The following is a 27,089-nucleotide window of genomic DNA, read 5'->3' as shown; positions in this document are numbered from 1 at the left end:
AGCATGCTGCTAAGAGATGCAAGTGTCCCAAGCGGCATCTCAGCCTGCTGCTAAAATTTATCATTTCTATGTGTTGGGAACCATCTAGTTATTTTGAAATAAAAAAAAGTTGCTGTAGCTGTAGTTACTCCACTGTTTAGAGAACACTGGTACTGATTCTCCCTATATAACTATTTGGATTCTTGTTACAGGAAGGGGCGAGGGGACAGTGGATAAAGACGCATTGTAATGTATTTTAAATAAAATGGCTTAGTTCAGTTCTTGGCACACACTGGGTATGAAATGTTACTTAATTGCACCCCTAATTTCCAATAGGTAGATGATTGCTGAAAGATTCATCTGTAACTAAAGCTAATCCTGTGAGTACAGGCTTATGTAGAGACAGGCATGGTCAGACTGGGACCACAACATTATGACCTTGAAGACTGCACCCCTCTCCATGGTTTCACTGCAGACCTGGACTCAACCACTGCTGGCCATCTTGTCCCTGAGAGTGTTTTGCTCTACAAACAAGCTCAGTGTTTCCATTTTGGCCAGGATTTACCCTCATTGCCTGTGTTTTCAGGGAGTGTAGAGAGGATGAGCATTAAGTAAGCTAACACCACTGTAGACACATGCATGAAAACAAGAGTGAAAAGCAATTTAGTGGTAGCAAGTGCTGCTGTGGGTTGGATTTAAGGCTTTTATATTCATATTAGGGAGGGCAGCAAAGATGATGGATAAAATTCCTCTAGGGCTCACCATAATAACCAGTAAACTCTAATATCACCATTAGAAAATAAGACAGTCAGGAACAATCAGTAAGCCCTTCCCACTATGTCACAGACATTTTGAAGTGATGAGTGGAAACAATGAGAGCCTCAGGTGATTACTGACGTCATAAATAAGAGTGTCAACTGTTAAATCAACAACGAGAGTCACTGTGCACCTACTCCTCATGTAGGATCTCTTAATGTCCTTAATGTGTTGTCCTATGAGAATTAACGGTAAAACTGCTACTCAAATAGTACTCTATACTTTGTGTGTCTGTGTGGGTGCAGTCTGTTGAATTCTTTACTTAGTATATACTAAGTTGACCTTCTGTATGTAAAGATAATTGAAAATGAATCTTATTTTTTATTTTTTAATTTTTTATTTATTTTTGACAGGCAGAGTGGACAGTGAGAGAGAGAGACAGAGAGAAAGGTCTTCCTTTTTCCGTTGGTTCACCCCCCAATGGCCGCTGCAGCTAGCGCGCTGTGGCCGGCCCCCCACGCTGATCCAAAGCCAGGAGCCAGGTGCTTCTCCTGGTCTCCCTTGCGGTGCAGGGCCCAAGTACTTGGGCCATCCTCCACTGCACTTCCGGGCCACAGCAGAGAGCTGGACTGGAAGAGGGGCAACTGGGACAGAATGTGGCGCACCCCCTGGGACTAGAACCCGGTGTGCCAGTGCCGCAGGCAGAGGATTAGCCTATTGAGCCATGGCGCCGGCCTGAAAATGAATCTTGATGAAGAATGGGATGGGAGAGGGTATGGGAGATAGGATGGTTGTGGTGGGAGGGAGGTTATTGGGAGAAAAGCTGCTATGATTAAAAAGTTGTACTTTGGAAATTTATATTTATTAAATAAATAAAAGTTGAAAAAAAAAGAATCTTTGAATCCTAAATCAACATCCTATACTTTAACCAAGACCTTGGGTGGTCCCAAAGTTCGAGTGCACTCACAAAAACACTATTATCATTTGGCAATTGTCGAAGTAATATGTGGTAGAATTTGTCATCTCTAATTTCTACAGTCTACCAGTTCTGGGTCTCCATGGCAGAAGATGTTTTTGTCTCAAGGCTGTGACAGTTTTAGCTGAGTACAGATGCCACATAGCATCATAGTTAACACCAGTTTCATAAAAACAAATAAACAAAAATCCCATGCCATTGTTACTATTTTTATGATTTATCCAAGGGAACTTGTACATGAGGAGATTTCACAGATAGTTATTACAATATATTGAGCAACAACCCTTCTATCCAAACCTAACCTCACACTCCCACACATTACTGCAGAATTTTTCTGGTAAATAGGCCATGTATTTTATAATTAGAAGATACACAAGTAAAAGCAATATGATTAACAAGAGATTTAGAAAGTATGTACAATAGACATTTTTCTCTTTATCTTTAGCATGAATTTTTATCAGATGCATTTAGGGCATCATATATGTCTTGAATTTCACTGCTTACTCTACTCTGCATTTATTTTATATAGCAGCTTCTTCAACTCAATAACAGTAGCCATTTGCTTGAATTTATTTATTGCACAATAATAGTAAACTATATTCTCAATTTTTTTTTTTTTTTTTTTTTTGGCAGGCAGAGTGGACAGTGAGAGAGAGAGACAGAGAGAAAGGTCTTCCTTTTTCCATTGGTTCACCCTCCAATGGCTGCTGCGGCTGGCGTGCTGTGGCCGGCGCACCGCACTGATCCAAAGCCAGGAGCCAGGTGGTTCTCCTGGTCTCCCATGCAGGTGCAGGGCCCAAGCACTTGGGTCATCCTCCACTGCACTCCCGGGCCATAGCAGAGAGCTGGACAGGAAGAGGAGCAACCAGGAAAGAATCTGGCGCCCCGACCGGGACTAGAACCCGGTGTGCCAGCACCACAGGCAGAAGATTAGCCTAGTGAGCCACAGCACTGGCCCTATATTCTCAATTTTAAAACACATCACTCATATGGAATTCTTAATGGGTTCACATTATAAACAAACTAAATGGAATGTGGATCAAAGAGGTAATCTGGTATGAAAATTTGTGCTAGCAAAAAAATTTGTACTATAGTTATAGGTTCAAGGTAACCATAAATCAAATAAGATCTTATATCAGTGTCAAATGAAGATATAAACATGTGACTATATTATTTCATTCCAAATTTAGAACTATTGTTTAAGATATTATCATCTTTATTTCACAGATGTAGCTTCCTCAAGGTAACTTGGGTATGATATTTTAATGCTAGTCATAGAAACAGGTATGTCTAAAGCCTTAACTTAAATAATACTTCCTCCAGATAATAATATTGAGCACTAGTTTTTATTAATTAACATGTACGAGGGATCACTCTAGAAGCTTAATGCCTATTATACAATCTTGGCAGTATATATAGCATGGGACAGTTCAGTTGTTATATAGTTATCATTACACATATTTAAAATTAACCAAAACACACACACATACACACATACACACACTGATATAACATTTAAACTAACATATATATATAATAGATATAACATTAAAACATCTGTAATAGTCCATATTTACAACTGCATGCAAAAATTTGTACATAAAGTGGAGGTTGAAATGCAGAGCTTTCCACTAAGCCATTCTGTACCTCCTGTGCTATGTTAACGATTTCTACAATCAACTTTACTTGACTGGGAGGCAGTACTGGATGGAAGCAAAGAACTCAACTCCTAATATTGATCATTGAATTTAGGACCTTACGAAAATCATTCCCTTTGTGCTTCAGTTTCCTCATATAAAAAATGAGTATAATAGTATTTGTTTTACACTGCCATCGAAGGATATATTGAATTTGATCACATAACTTGCAGAAGAGCATTGTATGTAACAAGCACTCAAAGTATTACTTTTTCTTACTTAAAATATTTCAAGATTATTTAGTTTTTTTAACTTTTATTTAATGAATATAAATTTCCAAAGTACAGTTTATGGATTAAAATGGCTTCCCCCCCATAATGTCCCTCCCACCCACAACCCTCCCCAACTCCTGGAAGCAATGTGCACACGAGGTTGATGGTTCTGTTCAACTCAGCTCTATCTTTGTTTTCAACTCATGCACATTTTTATACAGTCAACTTTATGTTTTTGTTCTTCATTTTTTGTATTTCTTGCTTCTTAGAAAATCACTCTTTTTAAGGCTTCAATCTTATTATTATTTTTAGAGGAAAGGATTAATGATAGGCCTCAGTCTTTGATAATCCCAATCACAAAAGGCAACAGCTTTATGTCCCTGGTGATCAGACAGATCAACTCAAGAATCTGCCAAGTGGGGCTGGTGCAGTGGATTAAGCTGCCATCTGTGATACCAGAATCCCATATCTCATTCTTGGCTTCTCTGCTTCTGATGCAGCTTCCTGCTAACGCACCTAGGGCAACAGTGGGTCATAGCCCCAAGTACTTAGATCCCTGCCACACATGTGGAAGACAAGCATCGAGTTCCAGGCTTCTGGCTTCAGCCTGGCCTAGCCCTGGTTGTGGGGAGCAAACCGGACTAGACTGAGTTACTGGAATTAAGACTTATTCTATGCATCTGCTCTCCCACAATATGGCGCTGGGAGAGAAGTAAACAGCTTCCGCACAGCTGCCTCCAGTTCAACTAATAAACTGTAGGACTTGCTCCTGATTGGAGGAGAGCGGTGTACTCGGCGTGTGGGCAGCCGAGTTGGGATTGGCGGAGGAGGACTATAAAGGAGGAGAGAGACGGCATGCACCAGGAACATCTATGGGGAACATCTAAGGGAACCCGTGCAGCCCCCGAAGAAAGCCGGCCGGCGGTGTGCCGCTCCCCTGCGGAAGTGGGGAATGTGGCCAGGGGGAACTGCCCTTCCACGGAGGTGGAAGGGTTAGTAGCCAACCCGGGAGGAACCAGCAGCAAACGCGGGGAGGGCCGAGCAGACGAAAGAACAGCGCAGGGTCCTGTGTCGTTCCTCCACGAAGAGGGGGAGCGACATAATGGTGCCGTGACTCGGATATGAAGCCTAGGCAGGGCTTAGTGTCGTTCCTCCACGAAGAGGGGGAGCGACATAATGGTGCCGTGACTCGGATATGAAGCCTAGGCAGGGTTTAGTGTCGTTCCCCCATGAAGACGGGGAGCGACATAGTGGTGCCGTGACTCGGATAGGAAACCTGACTCGGATAGGAAACCTAGCTCGGAATAGGAAACCTAGGCCGGATAGGAAACTTAGGAGGGAAGAAGTGACTCGGATAGGAAACCTAGGACGGATAGAAAACTTAGGAGGGAAGAAACGTGACTCGGATAGGAAACCTAGCTCGGATAGAAAACCTAGGACGGATAGGAAACCTAGCTCGGATAGGAAACTTAGGACGGATATGAAACTTAGGAGGGAAGAAACGGGAAGAATTGGGAAAATACCGGAGAGAGAGACTAGCAAACAGCCTAGGGAAAAGCCGGACGAAAAGGGTGCCGGAGGAAGCTATTGAAAGCCTAGGCATAGATTCGGATACGGACTACGGGGGGAAGCTGGGAGAAATCTCTAAGGTCGAAAGCGAAAGTGAAAGCTAGAACAAACAGACTCGGATGCGGACTGTGGGGAGAGGCCAGGAGAAATGAGGGAGGAATATCGTTGGAGGAAAACTTAGGGAAACATACCGGGTAGAGAAAACTGTTAGGCAAAATGGAGGAATCTGGAACACATCATGCTGAGTGAAATAAGCCAGTCCCAAAAGGACAAATAACATATGTTCTCCCTGATCGGTGACAACTGACTGAACACCAAAAAGGAAACTTGTTGAAGTGAAAGGGACACTATGGGAAACGGTGACTTGATCAGCATAGCCCTGACTGTTAATGAACAACTTAATACATTATCCTTCTTAGTAGTTTTTTTGTCTGTTCTACTTAATATGACTGATTTAATTCTGTAATTAATACACAGTTATTCTTAAGTGTTGAAATTTAACTGAAATGTGATCCCTGTTAAACATAAGAGTAGGAATAAGAGAGGGAAGAGATATATAATTTGGGACATGCTCAAGCTGACTTGCCCCAAATGGTAGAGTTAGAAACATACCAGGGGACTCCAATTTAATCCCATCAAGGTGGCATGTACCAATGCCATCTCACTAGTCCAAGTGATCAATTTCAGTTCGCAATTGATCATAATGAAAGGACTAAGAGTCAAAGGGAGCACATAAGCAAGTCTAGTACCTGTTAACACTAACCGATAGAATAAATAAAGGGGAGAGTGATCCAACATGGGAAGTGAGATACTCAGCAGACTCATAGAATGGCAGATGCCCTAAATAGCACTCTGGCCTCAGAATCAGCCCTAAAGGCATTCAGATCTGGCTGAAAAGCCCATGAGAGTAGTTCAGGCATGGAAAGCCAAGACACTCTGGCAAAAGATCTCTGTGAGTGAGATCTCAGTGGAAAGAACAGGTCTTCAAAGAAGGAGGTACCTTTCTCTGAAGGGAGGAGAGAACCTCCACTTTGACTATGACCTTGTCTAAACAAGATAAGAGTCGGAGAACTCAAGGGGCTTCCATAGCCTTGGAAACTCATGACTGGAGCATAGGGAGATTACTGATGCCATAGACAGGAGTGTCAATTGGTAAAGTCAACAACAGGAGTCACTGTGCACTTACTCCTCGTGTAGGATCTCTGTCCTTAATGTGCTGTGCATTGAGATTTAATGCTATAACGAGTACTCAAATAATATATTTCACTTTGTGTTTCTATGGGGGTGCAAACTGTTGAAATCTTTACTTAATGCATACTAAACTGATCTTCTGTAAAAAAAAAAAAAAAAAAAAAAAAAAAAAAAAAAAAGAAAAGAAAAGAAAAGAAAAGAAACTATCAACTCCCAACTTGACTCTCACTGGGATTAAACATGACAATAGGTCTGATCTGATTTCATCATCATTTAAAAAAAATCATCTATTATTTTTCACTTTATGTTTCTGTGTGGGAGCAAACTGTTGAAATCCTTACTTAATGTATACTAAGCTGATCTTCTGTATATTAAGATAATCGAAAATGAATCTTGATGTGAATGGAAGGGGAGAGGGAGTGGGAAAGGGGAGGGTTGTGGGTGGGAGGGACGGTATGGGGGGGAAGCCATAGTAATCCATTATTCGTACTTTGGAAACGTATATTCATTAAATAAAAGTTAAAAAAAAAAAAAAAAAAAAAAACTGTTAGGGAAATTGAAGCCGCGGGGGGCAGGCCGAGGCGGATACGAAAGCCACTTTGGGGTTCTCAAGTTAGCCCGGGAATAGGGGGCGAAAAGTTGAAACCAGAAGCTGAAACGTAAGCCAGATTGGGATCCGTCTGATTAGCCTGGGGAGCAAAGGACGGGAAGCCAAACCGTGGGGCGGAGACGTATGCTGGGTTGAATTCGCCAGGCTAGCCCGGGGAACTTAGATTGAATGCTAGTGGCGGACACGTAAGCTACGCTGTGTGACTCGCGGAAGCCGCCGCGTGCAGAGAGAGCACGGGGCGTGAATAGATAGGGAACGGGGCTGGCGCAAGGCCGTGGTGCAGACGCGAAGGGCGTGGAGACCGCGGAGCGCGCGAAGCCAAGCCGCGCAAAGCCGGGAAGCTGCGCAGATGAAAGAGGCGCGGGCTGAAGCGGCTCAGAGCCGGCGAGCTGCCGAGAAGCAGCCTCGGGGCAGAGCCCGCTGGTGGGGCGAGGCGCCGGGAAGCCACGCACGGAGCCGTGAAGCTGCCGGCAGGGCGAGGCGCCGGGAAGCTGCAGGGATAAGAGAAATAGAAGTTTAGAAATAAAATGAGAGAAATAAGAATGCTGGAAGATAGAAGTAAAATGAGAGAAATAAGAATGCTGGGAGATAGAAGTAAAATGGGAGAAATAGGAATGCCCGGAGATAGAGAAATAGAGAAATAGAAAGGCCTCCCCTCAACATGGCAACGAGAAAGTTTGGATTCGGTCTGCCTGATTAAGTGAGGCGATGAGCACGATGAGCACCTGCGGCGGCTAGCAGCTTATGCGCCGCAGGTCACCGAAGACAGGCACGAATTAACATCAGTAAGGCTTCCCCCACAATACAACAATTAGGAGGCTTGGATTCGGTCTGCCTAATTAAGGCGGTAAGCGCCAGCAGGCGGCTCGACCAGAGTGTGAGCCGCAGGTCACCGAACACAGGGAACACAGGCACGCATCAGCGCCTAAAAACCTCCTCACAACATGGCGAAGAGAGGACCCGGATTCGGTTTGCCTGATTGATAGGACTTGTAAGAGCCTGTGGCAACTCTAGCAAGTAGAGCAGAGTGTGTGCCGCGGGACACCGAAGACAGGCGCGTATCAACGCCAAAAAATAAAAAGAAAGGGGGATCTGTGGGGAGCAATCCGGACTGGACTGAGTTACTGGAATTAGGACTTATTCTATGCATCTGCTCTCCCACAATATGGCGCTGGGAGAGAAGTAAACAGCTTCCGCACAGCTGCCTCCAGTTCAACTAATAAACTGTAGGACTTGCTCCTGATTGGAGGAGAGCGGCGTACTCGGCGTGTGGGCAGCCGAGTTGGGATTGGCGGAGGAGGACTATAAAGGAGGAGAGAGACGGCATGCACCAGGAACATCTATGGGGAACATCTAAGGGAACCCGTGCAGCCCCCGAGAAAGCCGGCCGGCGGTGTGCCACTCCCCTGCGGAAGTGGGGAATGCGGCCGGGGGGAACTGCCCTTCCACGGAGGTGGAAGGGATAGTAGCCAACCCGGGAAGAACCAGCAGCAAACCCGGGGAGGGCCGAGCAGACGAAAGAACAGCGCAGGGTCCTGTGTCGTTCCTCCATGAAGAGGGGGAGCGACATAATGGTGCCGTGACTCGGATATGAAGCCTAGGCAGGGTTTAGTGTCATTCCCCCATGAAGACGGGGAGCGACACTGGTTGTTGTGGGCACCTGAACCATGAATCAGCAGATGGAAGATCTCTCTGCTACTCTGCCATTCAAACCAGTCAATTAATCAATCATTCTGAGAGAGAGAGAGAGAGAGAGAGAGAGAGAAGGCAAGGCAAGGAAAGAGGTGGGGCCTTTTGGTACCGCAGGTTCAGCTGTACCTGGGATGCGTGCATCTCATATTGGAAGGCCTAGGATCAAGTCCCATCCCTGCTTCTGATCCAGCTTCCTGCTAATGCACCAGGGAGGAAGCAAACGATGACCAAAGTGTATGTGTTCCTGTCTCCCATATGAGAAACCCAGATGGAGTTCCTTACTCCTGGCCAGGGCCTGATCCAGCCCTGGTTGTTGTGGGCATTTGGGGAGTGAACCAGCAGATGAAAGATGTCTATGTCTGTCTTTCAAATAACTAAATAAAACTTTATGTAAAAGTCAGGAAAGATGGAAGAAGCATCTAGTGATGGTTATGAATGCAAAGTGAACAGGATCTGGACAATTCAGAAAATACAAATGAAACATATGAAAGCGATATATATGAAAAAACATATATGAAACATTTATGAAAGGACAGAAAGGCTATCAAAAGCAGTCTATAATAGAGGAATCAGATTTCTAAGCTGATGTCTCCAGTATAGCAATAGACAAAGCAGTGGATACAGCACATGTGGATATACTGAGAATTGAATGACGTAGTGTCACATCAAACACGCCAATACTTTATCAATGTTAACTTTTGTTAATATGCTTAAATTATGCTCAATATTCCAAGTAATTCTGGTAAAAGCAGGTGTCTTTGGTTCTTAAAAGTAACAATGTGGGAGAGACCATTACTTTTAAATATGTAAACAAACCAAAGAAAGATATAGAGCATTGTTAGAATTTCCACTAACTTCCACTTCTGTTTACTGTTCCACTTTCAGATTATAATCCCAACATATTTTGACAATACAGAAAACCTGTCAAGGTACACATTAATATCTAAGCATAATGATTTCTAGAATATTTCAACAACATTTTTTCTTTCGTGGTTTGTTTCCTTTCTTTGGTTTATAGCTAGGGATAGCACTTCTGACAGAAAGTGATATAAATGTTGCCAGGAAAGGCCTGGACAGTCTCAGACACCTCCCTCCCAGCCCTGCCACAGTTGGAGAAATCCCTGTGTTAATGATTGTTTACAAGGCATTAAAAGCTTCTGCGGAACATAAGCTGGGGAGAAAACAGATAAAACTTTCCTCAGTGGGGCTTGAGACTCCACCTCCAATTGCTCATCCTATTTCCACACCATCCATTCATTAATTTATTAAATAGTTAAACAAACCATTGAATGTATTCTGGAAGAAAGGATTACGAAATTGAATGGGCTGTGCATCCAGCCTTGAGGAACTCAGTCACAAAGGGAGAAAGCAGAGTGTACCATGGCTAGGCGTGCTGCCATCGAGGTCAGACAAACGAATTCAAGCAGCAGCTTTGGCATTCTCTAGCTATTTCCTCCTGTGGAAACTCTATGCCTGTTTCTTCAAACACTCACATTTCCAATAAATCAGTTAATATGTACAAATGTTTTATCAAATTACTAGCAAAGGGGTGAGCATTTAGCCTAGCAGTTAAGACACCCACATCCCACATTAGAATACTTGGGTTTGCTTCCCAGTCCTGATTCCTGATTCCTGGGACATGGTTTTCATGACCCAAGTAACTAGGTTCCCGTCATTCACACAAAGGACCTGAACTGAGTTCCCAGCTTCAGCAGCCAGGCTTATCCCTGGCCACTGCAGGCATGTGGGTGGCAAACCAGCAGATGAGAGTATTCTCTCTCTCTCTTTTCAAATAAATAAACAATTTTTGAAATTATTAGCGTGGAATAAAAGCAACTGTTAGTCATCAGTACCTAATTGCATAAGTAAAAATTACAATAGCTCATAAGTTAGTACAAGTATATATTCAAAGTGCTGTTTCTTGTTATAGAAAGCAGTGCCTAATTTGGCTTAGGAAATTTAAGGGCTTCTTCAAGGTGATAGCAGAGCTAAATATGGATTTGATGCTGTCTCACTGGTGGGAAGAACCTAAGGCAACAAAGGCCATAATGTGTAAGCAAGGCCTCAGTGAACTGGAACAAAAGATAACAGTTGGGGCAATGCAACACGAAGAGGTTGTGAGAGTAAGTTGTAAGATACGTGACAAGCCTCATATGCCTAAACTTACACATTGGCAAGGGACATCTAGTGCCAAATGACAAGTTTTAGTTCAAGTGTGATAAAAACACACTGAGTTTTGAAAAAAATAGTATTTTCAATTGTAGGTGGTCTAGAGCGATACTTGTAGGCCTCTAAGGAAAAAAGTTGCAATCACTGATTAGAGAGGGTGAGATCAGGGAGGATATAGATGAAATGCAGGAGAAAGCAGCACTTCCAAAGTCAAGTTTGTAAAACACTCTGTTGTATAGCAGTGTGTTGAGAGTCACTCCAGAAAGTCCCTTCTCCCCAGCTTCTTCATCTCTCAACGTTCTCCCTCCCAAGCCCTCGTACGTTCGCTCTGTCACAAGTCCTGCTGATCTCAACCCCTAAACCTCTCTCCAACCCTCCTTTCTCACCATACTGACCGCTGTGATCTTGCATCAGACAATTGCCCTCTCCCCTGTGGACTATTTCATTACCCTTTATTTTACTGTTACTAAGTTCATCTTTTTCTAATTTATCCTTATAGGCCATCACAGTGTTTTGCTAATAAAATTCCATCATGTCATTCTCCTGGTTATATATTTCCAATGGCCTCTTGTTACTTATAAGGGTAAGTGATAAGCCTAATTATAAATAAACAAGACACCTTCTTCTCCAACCTCAGTTATGGTCATTCCCTCTTCAAAAATATCAGCATATGAGAGATTTATTTATTTGCTCATATGCAAGGGTCTCTCTGGTTTGAATCTCTACCAGGTATTTATCTTATGTTACAAAGCTAGCCACATTCTTTTGATGAATTTTGACAGAAGGTACAGCTTACAACAATTGCAAACATCTTCTTGATCTAAGCGACACATTTAAAGCCCTCCATGATCTTCCACAACTAATTTTGAATCTGGTTTCGTGACATCCTCATTAAACCCACACTGGCGAATGCATTTCCTTCTATACATACACCTTGTGTTTTTGCCACATTTCAGAATTTCTGTTCATATCATCCCTCCTGTGGCAACCCATGATCTATTTCTCTCTTCCTCTCCATATCCTTAAAATTCTGTGTATCCATTTTTTTTTTCCTGTGGAGTGTCCCCATGTGACCTCATCCCAGAGAAATCAATCCCTCTGTGAAACATGCCAGCACTTACCATTTCGGCCTTTTACTTGCAATTAATCATTAGTTCCTGGATGTTGATACTGCTGTTTATTCTATTCAATAATTATTTATCTCTTACATTGTTCTAAGACTTTTAAAGTGTTTATGCTTTATTTCCTAATCTGGATTGCAATTTCCGTGAAAGCTGGGACTTTGGCCTTTATTTTTCTAACTATTAGTATTATTATTTAAGGCCCTATACAATATCTCATACACATATATGTTAGGCACATAATTAGATTTTGCTAGTTGACATGTTGGCTGATACAGCTACAGAAAGAAAAACCAAGTAACTGGAGTTCATGAGCAACAACATTGCTTGAATTACTGAGCCTTTTTCTACTTTTAAAATGTCATAGTCCTAAGGGACTAATTGGAAACACATTTTAGTTTATTAGATTATTAAACTTTCTCAGGTAGTGTATATTTGTGATTTGCTTAGAAAGGAATGGTTGAAAGGCAGAAGACAATATCGTGCTCCATACTGGGTTCAAGGACACTGCCCTTTGAGCACAGGAAGCTCTCCCAGTGCAGACAAGGACGAAAGAGGAGGAGGGAGGAGGGATGAGAGGGAGGAGAAAAGGAGGGAGGGGAGCAGGGAGCCAATGAGGAAGAAGAAGAGGAGAGGGGAGAGGAAAAAGAAAAGGGAAGGACGCAGTAAAGAGGAAGGGAGTTGTAGAGAATAGGGGAAATAATAACTTCTGATTAAATTGGTGGCTGAAACACTTTGCAAAAAGGAACACAGGTTTCCAACTAAACAACCATGGTTAGTTTCGTTCATTATTTCATTAGTTTCACAAAATAACAGCAACAGCCACAAAAAATTCAATTTTGTTCTTATAGGATTTAAAAAAAAATAAAACTTTTGCTCCTTCTAATTTATTTTCTTAATAACTATCAACAGACTACTGAAGCCCATTTTATTTGTGAACTCCAATACAATTTTATAAAATTAATGTGATCGAAAAGAGTAAGTAAAATCAAAGTGCCTGAGGATGTAATCATTTCAACAGCTCCAAATCCTCTCACTTATTTAGGCGAGATTGCTTTAGTATTTTATATTTCTAGGAGAAAAACGATCCCTCCCAGGACAGGAAGATGGTAATGAAAGTCCAAGTTCGAGAGTGGTGATTCTGACCAACTGAATGTCACAGTGGCATCTGCACACTTCCTTGCTTTGACACAGCAAGTTATTTAATGTAATGACAATAAGTGCCAAAGCAATATCATTACTTACTAGAAATCAAATGTCATGAGTTCAGCTTTTTTAAAAAAAAAAAGGGGAAGTTCAGGCCAAGCAAAACTTAGGTCAGCAGATGACTTACGTAAATATGTATTTTAGGTATTACAGGGAAACTCCAGTCTCGAGCAGACTACAGCTGTCAGATCTGGAGCCCTTGTTTCCTTCAAAGTGAAACCCTCAGCAAGTGAGAAGGGGAGAAGAACCACAACCCAACCTGGTGCAGAGAACCAAATGGCCTGTGGTCACTTGCCTTACACTTCAGAAGCACATGCACATACACAAAGTTCTCCCCACTTCCTTCCAACGACAAAATCTTTGAGAGACCTTTTGAAACTTGCTTTGTGTCTACCAAGTTACAAACATGCACTATGTAAACCGAATTCACTAGACTATTTTGTAGAAGGAGAAAGTCTAAAGCACAACTTAGGAAAGATTTAGAGGCAAATCACTGTTCTTTTCAGCCATAGAATTTCACCTGTGTTGTTGCTGTGGCCACTGTCAGAAGATCATACTGGATATAATGCATCACCAGTACCCTGGCTGTCTCTTAAACTTCATCACCCCTGTGGAACTCCTCCAGATGTGCTGGCCTTGATAGCTCTCCTTCAGGTCCACACAGGAAGCACCTGCACACTACAGAGCCTTGGTGCTTGCTGTGTCCCTCATTTGGTCCGATGCTCTACTGGCCAACCAAGCAGATTGGCGTCTAGTTGCTGGTTGCTCCTTAGCACAGGAGTCACTTCCAAGTGAAGTCTTCCTTGGCCACCCTACCCACAGTTATGCACTACCAATTTTGTCTATCCTCCAGTGCTAATTTACAAGTATTTCCTTCCTTGGCACTTCTCATTTTCCTCTTCACACTTTTTGTATTTAAAATGCAAGCTCTGTTTATGAATTCACTCATCCACCCAACGAAAGTTCATTGAGCCTCTTCCATACCCCAAGCAATATTTTAAAGTGTTGTGATTTAGCAGTAAACAGAACAAAGTATTCCTAAGAATAGCACCATCAGTGATAACATAATTTTAGAAGATAACAGTGCCTTGGAAGAAAGGGAAAAAATCAGGGCAGGTTAAGGAGAATCAGGAGTGCCATGATGTCAGGGCAAGAGCCGATTTAATAGAAGTAAGTAGAATCAGAGTAGGCCTCAGAGAGAAGGTAAAGTTTGAGCAAAGACTTGGAAGAGGTAAACGTGTTTGGCCTGCAGGTGTCTGGGAGAACATTCCAGGTAGGGGGAATCACTTATGCAAAAATCTAAGGCAGAAGCAGGTGGAGCAAGTTCTAGGAATAGCAAGAAGTTCACTGTGGTTGGAGCTGAGTCAGAGAGGAGAAGAGTGGAAGAGAGAAGATTCTAGAGTCATTGTGGTCAGGCATCGATGGAGCATTCAATCTGAGTGAAACTGGGAGCTAATGTAGGGTTCAGAGCAGAGGAATGAGATGATTTGAAGGGTAACCCAACCTGAGCTGTAAACACACTAAGGAGAGGCAAAGGAAGAATAAGAGTATACACCTAGGAACACCACTGTTTGTGGAACACTTGGGATAGAGTTAGTGTCTGCTGCATGAATTAACATGCAAGTGAGTGATAGAAGAAGGCTTAAGGACAAGATATACAGAGATCCTCACAAACATGAAGGACAAAGTGATACACATCTTCCCATCTTTGGGACTCAGATATAGTGTAATGATGTGTGTGTGTTTCAGAAACTATGTATGTACATATCAATATTTATTGGTTCTCTTGTTTGTGTAAAACCCTTTTTAAAAATTAAGTTTTGCTGGCCGGCGCCACGGCTCACTAGGCTAATCCTCCGCTTAGCGGCGCCGGCACACCGGGTTCTAGTCCCGGTCGGGGCGCCAGATTCTGTCCCGGTTGCCCCTCTTCCAGGCCAGCTCTCTGCTGTGGCCAGGGAGTGCAGTGGAGGATGGCCCAGGTGCTTGGGCCCTGCACCCCATGGGAGACCAGGAAAAGCACCTGGCTCCTGGCTCCTGCCATCGGATCAGCGCGGTGCGCTGGCCGCAGCGCGCCGGCCGCGGCGGCCATTGGAGGGTGAACCAACGGCAAAGGAAGACCTTTCTCTCTGTCTCTCTCTCTCACTGTCCACTCTGCCTGTCAAAAAATAAAATAAAATAAAATAAAAATAAATAAACCTCCTGAAGTGAAGTGGACACTATGGGAAACAGTGACTTGATCAGCATAGCCCTGACTGTTAATGAACAACTTAATACATTATCCTCTTAGTAGTTTTTTTTGTCTGTTCTACTTAATATGTCTGGTTTAATTCTGTAATTAATACACAGTTATTCTTAAGTGTTAAAAATTAACTGAAATGTGATCCCTGTTAAACATAAGAGTGGGAATAAGAGAGGGAAGAGATGTACAATTTGGGACATGCTCAAGCTGACTTGCCCCAAATGGTAGAGTTAAAAACATACCAGGGGATTCCAATTCAATCCCATCAAGGTGGCATGTACCAATGCCATCTCACTAGTCCAAGTGATCAATTTCAGTTCACAATTGATCATAATGAAAGGACTAAGAGTCAAAGGGAGCACATAAACAAGTCTAGTACCTGCTAACACTAACCGATGGAATAAATAAAGGGGAGAGTGATCCAACATGGGAAGTGGGATACTCAGCAGACTCATAGAATGGCAGATGTCCTAAATAGCACTCTGGCCTCAGAATGAGCCCTAAAGGCATTTGGATCTGGCTGAAAAGCCCATGAGAGTATTTCAGGCATGGAAAGCCAAGACACTCTGGCAAAAGATCTCTGCGAGTGAGATCCCAGTGGAAAGAACAGGTCTTCAAAGAAGGAGGTACCTTTCTCTGAAGGGAGGAGAGAACCTCCACTTTGACTATGACCTTGTCTAAACAAGATAAGAATCGGAGAACTCAGAGGGCTTCCATAGCCTTGGAAACTCATGACTGGTGCATAGGGAGATTACTGATGCCATAGACAGGAGTGTCAATTGGTAAAGTCAACAACAGGAGTCACTGTGCACTTACTCCTCATGTAGGATCTCTGTCCTTAATGTGCTGTGTATTGAGATTTAATGCTATAACGAGTACCCAAACAATATATTTCACTTTGTGTTTTTATGGGGGTGCAAACTGTTGAAATCTTTACTTAATGTATACTAAACTGATCCTCTGTAAAAAAAAAAAAAAAAAAAAAAAAAAAAAAAAAGAAATTATCAACTCCCAACTTGACTCTCACTGGGATTAAACATGACAATAGGTCTGATCTGATTTCATCATCATTTAAAAAAAAAATCATCTATTATTTTTCACTTTATGTTTCTGTGTGAGAGCAAACTGTTGAAATCCTTACTTAATGTATACTAAGCTGATCTTCTGTATATTAAGATAATTGAAAATGAATCTTGATGTGAATGGAAGGGGAGAGGGAGTGGGAAACGGGAGGGTAGTGGGTGGGAGGGACGGTATGGGGGGGAAGCCATTGTAATCCATAAATCGTACTTTGGAAATTTATATTCATTAAATAAAAGTTAAAAAAAATAAATAAAAAAATAAAAAAATTAAGTTTTGCTTTCAATTAACTTAAAATGTATACATATTTATTGCATAACACGTGATGTTTCAATATACTGTATTGTACTTCAATATGTGTTCAAGTCAATGTTAATGTATCTATGTCATCAAACATTAATCATTTCTTTGTAGTAAAAAATTCAAAATCCTTTCTTCTACTTTTTTGGAAATATATACTACATTATCATTATGTATATTCACCCTACTATGCAAGAGAACACCAGACCTATTTCTCCCAACTATAACTTAGCACCTAGTAATCAACTTTTGCCACTCCCACCTGCTCTCCTACACTCCCCAGCCTCTGTTAATGACTACATAAAGCATTTTTAATTTTGAAAAAAATACCTCTACCCATTTACTGTCACATGGATAAATGTATGCATAATCTTGTGTTCATTAACAGCATGCTAGTAAGGCAACTTCCTCTTCATGAAAAATAGCATATTCTAACACTGCCTAGCTGAGGTGAAAATTTTCAGTTCTGAACTTTTTGGAAGAAGTCTGTTCTCACAAAAATAAAGGTCGCAGTTTCAATTCCCGTTTCACTATACTAGTTTTAAAAGAGGAAAAGAGTTTCCATAGCCACAGATTCTTTCTCAATCCTGACAAATTTGCTTGTGAAGACTTTCAGCATGAGAGAGAGCCAAGAAAATGAGTCTGGAAATCCCTGTACAAACTGAAAAGGGAGAAAACAAAATACAGATGGCAAATTGGCAGGAGGTTAATCTATGTAAGAGAGCAGATATTTGAAATGTACTATTTTTAGTCACGTTAATATAGTTTCAATACTGTCAATGTAAAGGTTCAACACCTTTAAAAGGACACAGAAGTTACCTTATTTATGTTGTCATTCATGTGTATTTATCAAGCACATTGTACTGACTCAGCCTTGGCCATTCAAAGTTGAGCAGGGTGGTGCAGTGCCTCCACCATGTATTCATTCTCCACTGGGTGAGTTCACTTTCAACAATAAAAAGCTTGGTTTGGTGTATGGCAAAAAAAAAGTTCACTTTTTTAATGTATAAAACATAGATATAAATTAAGTGTATAAATGGAAACACAGTATATCTGTGGCAATAAATTTTCATGAGAAAGGGTGATTAGGAAAACAACTATCAGCAACAAGAAGGTTGAAAAGTGCTTGTCTTTTGGGAAGGAAATAAGCAAATGATTATAATTAAATGCAATAACTATGATAACAAGGACAGCACAGAATCTTATCTGTACATACCAGGGACACCTAATTTGGTATGAATGGGTAGATCAAGGAAGGCTTTCTAGGAGAGGGTATGCTGAGGCAGATAGATAAGGCATGACCAACAGGAATTACCCAAGCAGGCAGATGGGGGAGTGGTGAGCTAGAACCAAAACAGAGAGGAAACTTACGTGAAAGTCCTCTACAATCCATTGAATAGACTTTTATTGGGGAAAATCTATATAATTCTTTAAATTATCAAACTTGATTAATTAATGCATGAAGCTGCATAGGTCACAAAGAAAACATGGAAAATTGAAAACGGAATGTGTGTCACATTCTTTAACTTCACATGTGTCCTCTCTTCCATAAGAGCCTACTGCCGGCCATTATCCCAGTAACAGCCTCATGATCTCTGGCCAGAGGATTCCGACAGCCCCTGACTCGTCTTTCTTTAATCATCCCATAGCAAACCAAGCACAGAGCTCCCTGCAACTGAGGTGCCTGGCTGAACTGCCTAGAGAGCAGTGTAATGTGTGCTTCACCCCTCCAAATCTCCAGGGTGATCCGAATCAACTGCATAGCCTGCCAGGTATGAGCCTGCACAGCCAGGCTCCAAACTACAGATCCGAAAGAATTCAAGTGTCTCTTTACGGTTATAGTTCTTAAACTTTATAACATGCTGACAGCTCGAGACCTCCCTTAATTCCTCCAGTCACAAATATGTGGAGGGCCTCCTGTGCACCAGGCACTGTTCTCTTCCCTGAAGATAGTGCCTGAACAGGACAGAGAAGGCCGTGCACTCATGCTGTTTGTTTCCTCAGGGAGCAAAGCCATAGAGAAAACACACAAATACAATAAATATAATCATTTACATTAATATGAGTAAAGCCATAAAGGGAGATAGATTAAAGAATTCCATTACACAAAGAGACGAAATAATATTTGGGCTGAGACATGAATGATAAACATCTACCTATGTCAGCACATTCAAAATCCTTTAACTACTTTGAAATAACAATGTTTCAGGTGATGAATATGCATTTTTGCCCAAATTTGATCATATAAGTTGTGTTGCATGTATCAAAGCATCATCCTGTGTTCCATAAAGATATGCAGTTAATTATTAACAATATATTAAATAAACAACAAAACCCCATAAAAAGGAAGGAAGGAAGGAAGGAAGGAAGGAAGGAAGGAAGGAAGGAAGGAAGGAAGGAAAGGAGGGAGAGAGGGAGGGAGAAACAGCCATGTGACTACAAGAGGAGTGCACTGAGAATACAGACTGTCCCTATGTTGCAAAGGCCATAAGTTGAAAATGAAAATGCAAAGAAGCAGAACTGTTAATGAGCATATACCTATGTATCTATACTGCCATTAACATGTCATAAATTTCAGAATCGGTAGTTTAGTAGACCCTGTCACTCTACACATATTTCCCAGAAGCAATAGAATTTTCCCCAAACCATCAAGTAAAGAGTTAAAGGTCTCTAGGCCCCTGCTGCTCTAACGGTCCTAAGAGTTGGTTTCAGTATAACTGGTCAGGGTCCACTGTCATGTGCCTTGTTAACCATTTCTAATATTATTTCTATAGCAAACAATAGTGCAAGTTCAATATTCCTTATTCAAAATACTTAGAATGAAAAATGTTTCAGATTTCATAATTTTTTCTGATTTTGGAATATTTGCATACACATTGTGAGATATTTTGAGGATGAGACCCAATTCTAAACATGAACTTCAATGATGTTTCACATACTCTTACATGTGGCCTAAAGACAATTTTATACAATATAATTTAGTGCTTATGTATTTTGAGTGTGTCCTGTCACATGAGGTCAGATGCGAAATTTTCCACTTGCAGTGTCCATGCAGCACTCAAAAGCTTCCAACTTTTTAGCATTTTGGATTTTAGATTTTTGAATTAGGGATGGTCAACCTGTATATATGAAATATCATTTAACTACAAGGCTGAACCTTGAATAAGAATCCTAACTTTATCTGCTAAGTAGAAAACAGCATAGTGGTTGTCAAACATTAGAAAAGCAGACACCCTCGGTCTGAATCCAAGATACACCACTTCACTTATACATGAAATCCTGGGCAAGTTCTAAACTTTGTGTGCCTTAGTTTTCTATCAAATGAGAATAATGATAATACCAAAAATAATGGAATTTTTCTGAGGATTTAATGATGCCATGCATGTCAGCAAGCTCTTGAAACACTTTGGCATCCTAGAAATGATCACAACATCCACTATAGGAATTGTGAACTCCTGCTAAACTATCACCTCACTTAAATGTACTCCATTTCCCAATCCTTTCTTTTTTTTTTTTCATTTTCAGTGACCAGCTTTCAACCAATTTACAAAGCTCACATGAAATGCTAAAATCACTATGAAATTTCTACTAGCTTCATTTTCCTGAAAAGCTGTTTCCCTCCTCTGAACAACTATTAGTACACTGCTTATACCACTAGTCTAATCACTGAGTACTTCATAAGGTAGATTTGTAAACATGCCTTACATGCTCTGTTAGGTTATAAATTCATTTAGAGAAGTCTCATCCCATTGAAATGTAAGTTTGAACACATATATAATATAAAATGTTCTAGTAGCCACATAAAAATGTTAAACAGGTAAATTAATTTTAATGATATATCTAGCACTATATAAATAAAATACTATAAATTTACCATATAATCAATATAAAAGTTACCAAAATAATGGAATTTTTTTGTATCAAGTCTTTGAAATCCAGTGTGTATTTTACACTGACAGTACATCTTAATTCACATTAGCCATATTTCACCTGCTCAATAGCCACGTGTGATTAGCAGCTACCATTCAGGACAATTCAGCTTTTGATCATATATTTTCCTCTACCACTCTGTATTTATCAAAATGCTCCACAAAGCACATTCCTTATTTCAGAAATTCAATCATATTTGTTAAATCAATTTCTTATCTCACTGATTTATTTTAAATCAGTACAAAATCTGACTCTATGGAAAACCTATTTCTACTAGTCATAACACGAAACATAAAAACATAAGAAAATAAAATTTAGCTTTCTTTAAAGATTGAGAAGTTGTTCTTTGGAGTGATAAAATAAAATTTTCAGTTATATTCCTGATTAAGAATATAGTTTAGACATACAGAGTCATGGATCATTGAAAGAAATCATATATACAGCATTCAAATATATTTATATTTGTTTTTGCTTGACATTTATTTTGTTCAGAAAAATAACTATAATTTCTGATGAGTCATAATTTTAGATAAGAGATTAACTTATTAGACAAACATGCAGAATTTGATAAGTCTCAGTGAGAATATTTTGATGTCATTTTCCTTCTCACAATACTCTGAAATGTATTCAATGTTTCCATATATTTCCCAGTTATTCAGATTCAGTTAAAGAATATGAACAACATTATTTACATAGTCATTAACAACATACTGTGAGGACCAGATCAACTCAAATGGCTCTTGTTAGAAAAATTAATATGAAAAGATTCAGAAGTCTTAATACAAATTCTCCCACTCAAAAATTGGACTTACTCTTTCCGTATCAATCTAATTTTTATTTTTTCTTTTAGCCTTAAGTATCCAAATGTCTGATGACTGGTTATGAGAATTAGAAAGAATTAATGAAATAAGATAATAAGGAAAGCAAAATAACTCACCTTTGGCAATCTCAATGGTAATTTGCAAATTGGCAACTGGCAATGGTTTTCATTAAGAGTAAGAGATGGATCCAAGTCAGGTGCTATATTTTCTTTTGGTACTTTAAAAACTACAATAGTACCCTTATAATGAGGACAGCTATAGTTTCCAAATTCATCCACCTCTTTGATTTGGAGTTCCAGCATGAGTTTTCTTTGAAAGTGAAAAGTAAGCTTGTAGTCTTTTCCATAATCCTTCCCATTGTCTAAATAAAAAATAAAATCCATTTGTTACCATTAAGATAGATCACTTTACCTTACTTATTTTTTAAATCCAAATGATAATTTCATTTTAAAAATATAATTAAAGCTTTTATTGTATCATTGCCTCTTGTCAAAACATAGCCTGACAAAACAGCAATAATCTGAGACCAAAAAGATTTCTCACCTATAATGGGGTGGCCAGGTAATCTCTACATGTTTCTAGACTTAGTAATCTTTGATTTTCTTTTTCAATTCAATTTTCTATAACTAGAAACTAATGGAAATGTTTGGAGTTTTCATTATTTAGAGAATTTCACATTTTCCTTTCTCTTGATTACTGATACCATGTTGTATATACTCATGACCTTATAATAGACATGTGGCTATTTAAGAGAAAATTCATAAAAAGTAATTAAAATTTAGAAATCCTAGGCTTCCGTCACTCAAACTGTTTAAAATGCTCAAGAGAAGTGATCATTTGATCTAGTAGTTAAGACACCAGTTAAGGGGCTGGCATTGTGGTACAGTGGGTAACGCTGCCTGCAATGCCAGCATCCCATATGGGTGCCAGTTTTGAGTCCCCCTTCTGCTCCACTTATGACCCAGCTCCCTGATAATGTCTTGAGGAAAAAGCATAAGATGGCCCAAGTGTTTGTGCCCCCACTACCCATACAGGAGTCTCGGATGAAACTCCTAGCTCCTGGCTTCATTGCTGAGGAGTGAACAAGCAGATAAAAGATTCTCCCTCCCTCCATCCTCCATCCTTCTCTCTCTCTCTCTCTCTCTCAATATCTCCCTCTCCCTCTCTTTCTGTAACAATTAATAATTAAATCTAAAAAAAAAAGTACCAGTTAAGATGCCCATATCCGGGGCCGGTGTTGTGGTGTAGGAGGTAAAGCCACTGCTTGCAATGCTAGCATCTCAAAGGGGCAGTGGTTCATGTCCCTGCTGTTCCACCTCCCATCCAGCTCCCTGCGAAGGGCCTGGGAAAACAATGGAAGATAGCCCAAGTGTTTGGGCCTCAGTGACCCAAATGGGAGACCAGATAAACTCCTGGGTCCCAGCTTTAGTCTGGCTTAGCCTTGGCTATTGTCATCTGGGGAGTGAACCAGTGCATGGAAGATCTCTCAGTCCCTCTATTTCCCTCTGTGTCTGTAACATTCACTTTCAAATGAATAAATAAATCTGAAGAAGGACAAGAAGGAGGAAGAGAGAGGAAGAAGGAAGAAGAACAAAATCAAGAAGCAAACAACCCTCATCCCATATTGGAGTCCCTGAATTAACAGTCCTGGCTTAAGTTCCTGACCCCATCTTCCTACTGATGCAGATCCCAGAAGGCAGTGCTGGGGGGTTCACGTAATTAAGTTTCTCCCAGCTATATGAGAAACCTGCATTGAATTTCCAGCTCCTGACTTTGGCCTGGCACAGCCCAGGCCATTGAGGGCATCTGGGGAGTGGACCAGTGAAGAAGAGTGCTCTCTCCCCTCTCTCTCTGTTCTCCACCTTAGATTAATTAATTAATTATTTTTTTAAATAGCTCAATAGTGACATATGCCCATTGGCTACCTTATTGAGTGGCACAGTTATAAACCATTTCCACTGCTGCAGAAATGGAGAATGTTGTTCTAGAGCTTGCAAGTGGAATAGTTACTGGAATACCACTACTGAAAATTTCTAAGAAGACCCAATGGATTCTCCTAAAATGATATCTAAACATCTTCTCAAGTCTTCATTGAAAATACTGGAGCTTCTGGGGAGCCCTTTTTCACTAATGGAGTTTTCAAAATGGCAATCAGGATATTTTACACTGTTATTGTCAAAGTAGAATGGATATCAACAAGTTTCCTAAGTCAATATATTTCTATTGTGCACTTTAAGAGAGCTATAGAGATATAAAATGAGTCAGCTGATACATCATGTTTTGGAAGATTTAGATTCAAGTGCAGCCTGCACACTTTGCCTATATTGTAGTATTTGTTCAGTTGTTCTTTCACGCATCTTAGAGATGTTTTGATTTCTTTATCTTTAAAACCATGAGAGAAAAAAAGCTTACCTTCTAGGATCACTCTGGGAATGAAATGAGAAAATAAGCACAAAATTTCTGATACAAAGTAATGCTCAATAAATGATAATGATGACAGCAAATGAGAAGAAGCAGAATTCTTCCTTTATTTTGAATTGTATGCTAAGAACCAGTGAAAATCTTTAAAGAAACGTCAAGATGAAAGTGCTGTCTCCAGATTTAAACTTCTGCTCCTATAAGCTGTTGTTAACTTGACTAATCAGTTAGCTTTCACAGTAAAACCTTGCATTTTCCCCAGTGAAAGAAGAGTTCACTGAGAGATGTAGAAGGCATGACTACCCCTCTCTCAATGTTGACTGCTGGAGGTCATTTTGGTGAATTTCCAAAGCACGGTTAAGTCTAAAGGAAGAATAATTCCAGTTCATGAAGACATAAGAATCATCTCTTTGTGTACACGGATATTTGAAAGGTAACCTAAACGAAACAGAAGGAGTCCTAGGAGAGGAAGCCAAGTTTGTCTTCTTGAAAGAGTTTCACTCCAGTTTAAAAAGAAAAGGCACGGAAAGGAAAGGAAAAAGGAAAGGAAACAAATGAAAAGAAAGGAAAACAAATTCTTTGGGGCCATTAAATATGATCTAAGTAGTAAATTGTGTAAATTAGAGTGTTCAGATTCCTGTAGTAACACCAGGAAAACTTCTGTTTCCATATACTAGGGTACTACCAAGAAAAATATTCCCACTTTGATCCCAATAGAATACTATTCATAAATTTTTTCATCTACCCCTTGAAAATCATTATACTTCCTGCATGTGCACAATTATTCCTATACAGAATATCAGAATTCAGGGTGAGATATAACTACATATGTTCAATTCATAACTAAAACTTATCTAATTCTTATGCCAATAATTTTTAAAAATAAAGATTTAAAATGCAACTATCTAAAGATCATGTTTATATACTAAGTAGGGATGAATTATTAATGATTTTTAGAATAAATAACATAATTTTATAAATATAAAGCATTAATTTTTAAATTGGAGTTTCACTGTTTATAACACATAATTTTATATTATGAAGACCCTTGATTTCTGAGAAAAATAGATCCAAAGAAAGAAAGAGTATCTCTAACAAATTGTACTATTTTTTCCAACACCGGCATGTTTAAAAGAGAAGTAAAGTAAAAGTTGTCTTTTGAAAACCCAAAGTATGAAATAAACCACTGGAGGACCTTATGAGAATCCTTTTCTCTTTCTTGCATATCATATACACATCCCTAGCAGGGTCTTGAGATAGTAGCTATTCAACAAATACTTGTCATATAAAGAATTCCAGAATTTTCTTACATTTTTATTACTCAATGTTTTTCTTCTCAATAATGAGCATTTCACATTTTTCATTAATGATGTAGAAAATACAAATGTGGGAATATTTGCTTTTGCTTAAAAAAGTTGGATAAGCCCGGTTGCCCCTCTTCCAGGCCAGCTCTCTACTATGGCCCTGGAGTGCAGTGGAGGATGGCCCAAGTCCTTGGGCCCTGCACCCCATGGGAGACCAGGAGAAGCACCTGGCTCCTGCCTTTGATCAGCATGGTGCGCCGGCCACAGCGCACCAGCCGCGGCGGCCATTGGAGGGTGAACCAATGGCAAAAGGAAGACCTTTCTCTCTGTCTCTCTCTCTCACTGTCCACTCTGCCTGTCAAAAAAAAAAAAAGTTGGATAAGAAGGTGAGAGGGCTGTCAACATGGGGTAACAAAAGAGTCCCATGAAAACCACTGGCCCAGGATATCTCCGTATTCTAACACATTCACTACCACCTCTGTCTGTAAGCCACCAACATCTACTGCTTGGTTTCCTGCAATGGCTTATTAAGTGGTTTATTTTCTTCAACCCTTACCTTACATACTCAATTCTCAATACAGTTTCAGTCTAATTCAGATCACCTCGCTGTTGAAATCCTTTCATGATTTCCCATTCACTTAACATAAAAGGCAAAGTCCTTGCAGTGGCCAGCAAAGTGTGATCAGTCCTCATCCCCCACACCCTCCTTTTAATCCCTAGGATGACATCATCCTAGCCCCCTGTTGTTCTTCAAATACACAAAGGCACACTCTGCCTTAGCTCATGTCATTTATAATCCCTCTGCCTTGTTAAACAGCATGGAGACAAGGTTATGATTTGCTCTCTCACTTTCTTGGAGCATTTGTTTGAATGCCACCTTCTCAAAAAAGCCTTCCTGACGGCCGGCGCCGCGGCTCACTAGGCTAATCCTCCGCCTAGCGGCGCCGGCACACCGGGTTCTAGTCCCGGTCAGGGCGCCGGATTCTGTCCCGGTTGCCCCTCTTCCAGGCCAGCCCTCTGCTGTGGCCAGGGAGTGCAGTGGAGGATGGCCCAGGTGCTTGGGCCCTGCACCCCATGGGAGACCAGGAAAAGCACCTGGCTCCTGGCTCCTGCCATCGGATCAGCGCGGTGCGCCGGTCGCAGCGCGCCGGCCGCGGCGGCCATTGGAGGGTGAACCAATGGCAAAGGAAGACCTTTCTCTCTCTCTCTCTCTCACTGTCCACTCTGCCTGTCAAAAAAAAAAAAAAAAAAAAAAAAAGCCTTCCTGAGGACTACTTAAACTTGCAACTTTGGGGGTGGCTCTGTGACAGAGTAGGCTAAGCCTCTGACTAAGGCACTGGCGTTTCATAGGGTGCCGGTTCATATCTATGCTACTCCTTTTCTGATCCAGCTCTCTGCTAATGGCCTGGGAATGCAGTGGAAGATGACCAAAGTGCTTGGGGCCCTGCACTCACATGTGAAACCCAAAAGAAGCTCCTGACTCCTAACTTCGGATCGGCCCAGCTCTGGCCATTGCAGCCATTTGGGGAATGAACCAGAGGATAGATCTCCCTCTGTCTCTCCCTCTGTGTGTCTGTAACTCTACATCTAAAATAAATAAATAAAGTCATTGGCTGATGCTGCGGCTCACTTGGCTAATCCTTCGCCTGCAGCGCCGGCACACCGGGTTCTAGTCCTGGTTGTTCCTCTTCCAGTCCAACTCTCTGCTGTGCCCCGGGAAGGCAGTGGAGGATGGTCCAGGTGATTGGGCTCTGCACCCACAGGGGAGACCAGGAAGAAGCACCTGGCTCCTGGCTTCGGATCAGCGCAGCGTGCTAGC

At 40.9% G+C, this 27,089-nt stretch overlaps 1 protein-coding gene across 3 annotated transcripts in view; it reads right to left on the bottom strand.

Annotated features, from left to right (window-relative positions):
* The window catches only part of DTHD1 (death domain containing 1), a 127,318-nt gene that overhangs the window by 8,338 nt on the left and 91,891 nt on the right, over positions 1-27,089 (bottom strand). For all 3 annotated transcript variants that reach the window (XM_070069634.1, XM_070069633.1, XM_070069632.1), the window contains one exon: positions 21,665-21,909. In XM_070069634.1, the coding sequence (XP_069925735.1) occupies positions 21,665-21,909 (245 nt within the window). The remainder of the gene's footprint in view (positions 1-21,664; positions 21,910-27,089) is intronic.

This window comes from Oryctolagus cuniculus, chromosome 2 (assembly GCF_964237555.1).
Source record: "Oryctolagus cuniculus chromosome 2, mOryCun1.1, whole genome shotgun sequence".
Classification (NCBI taxonomy): domain Eukaryota; kingdom Metazoa; phylum Chordata; class Mammalia; order Lagomorpha; family Leporidae; genus Oryctolagus; species Oryctolagus cuniculus.
The sequence above is the reverse complement of the archived record's forward strand: the minus strand, read 5'-3'. Positions and strand labels throughout refer to the sequence as shown.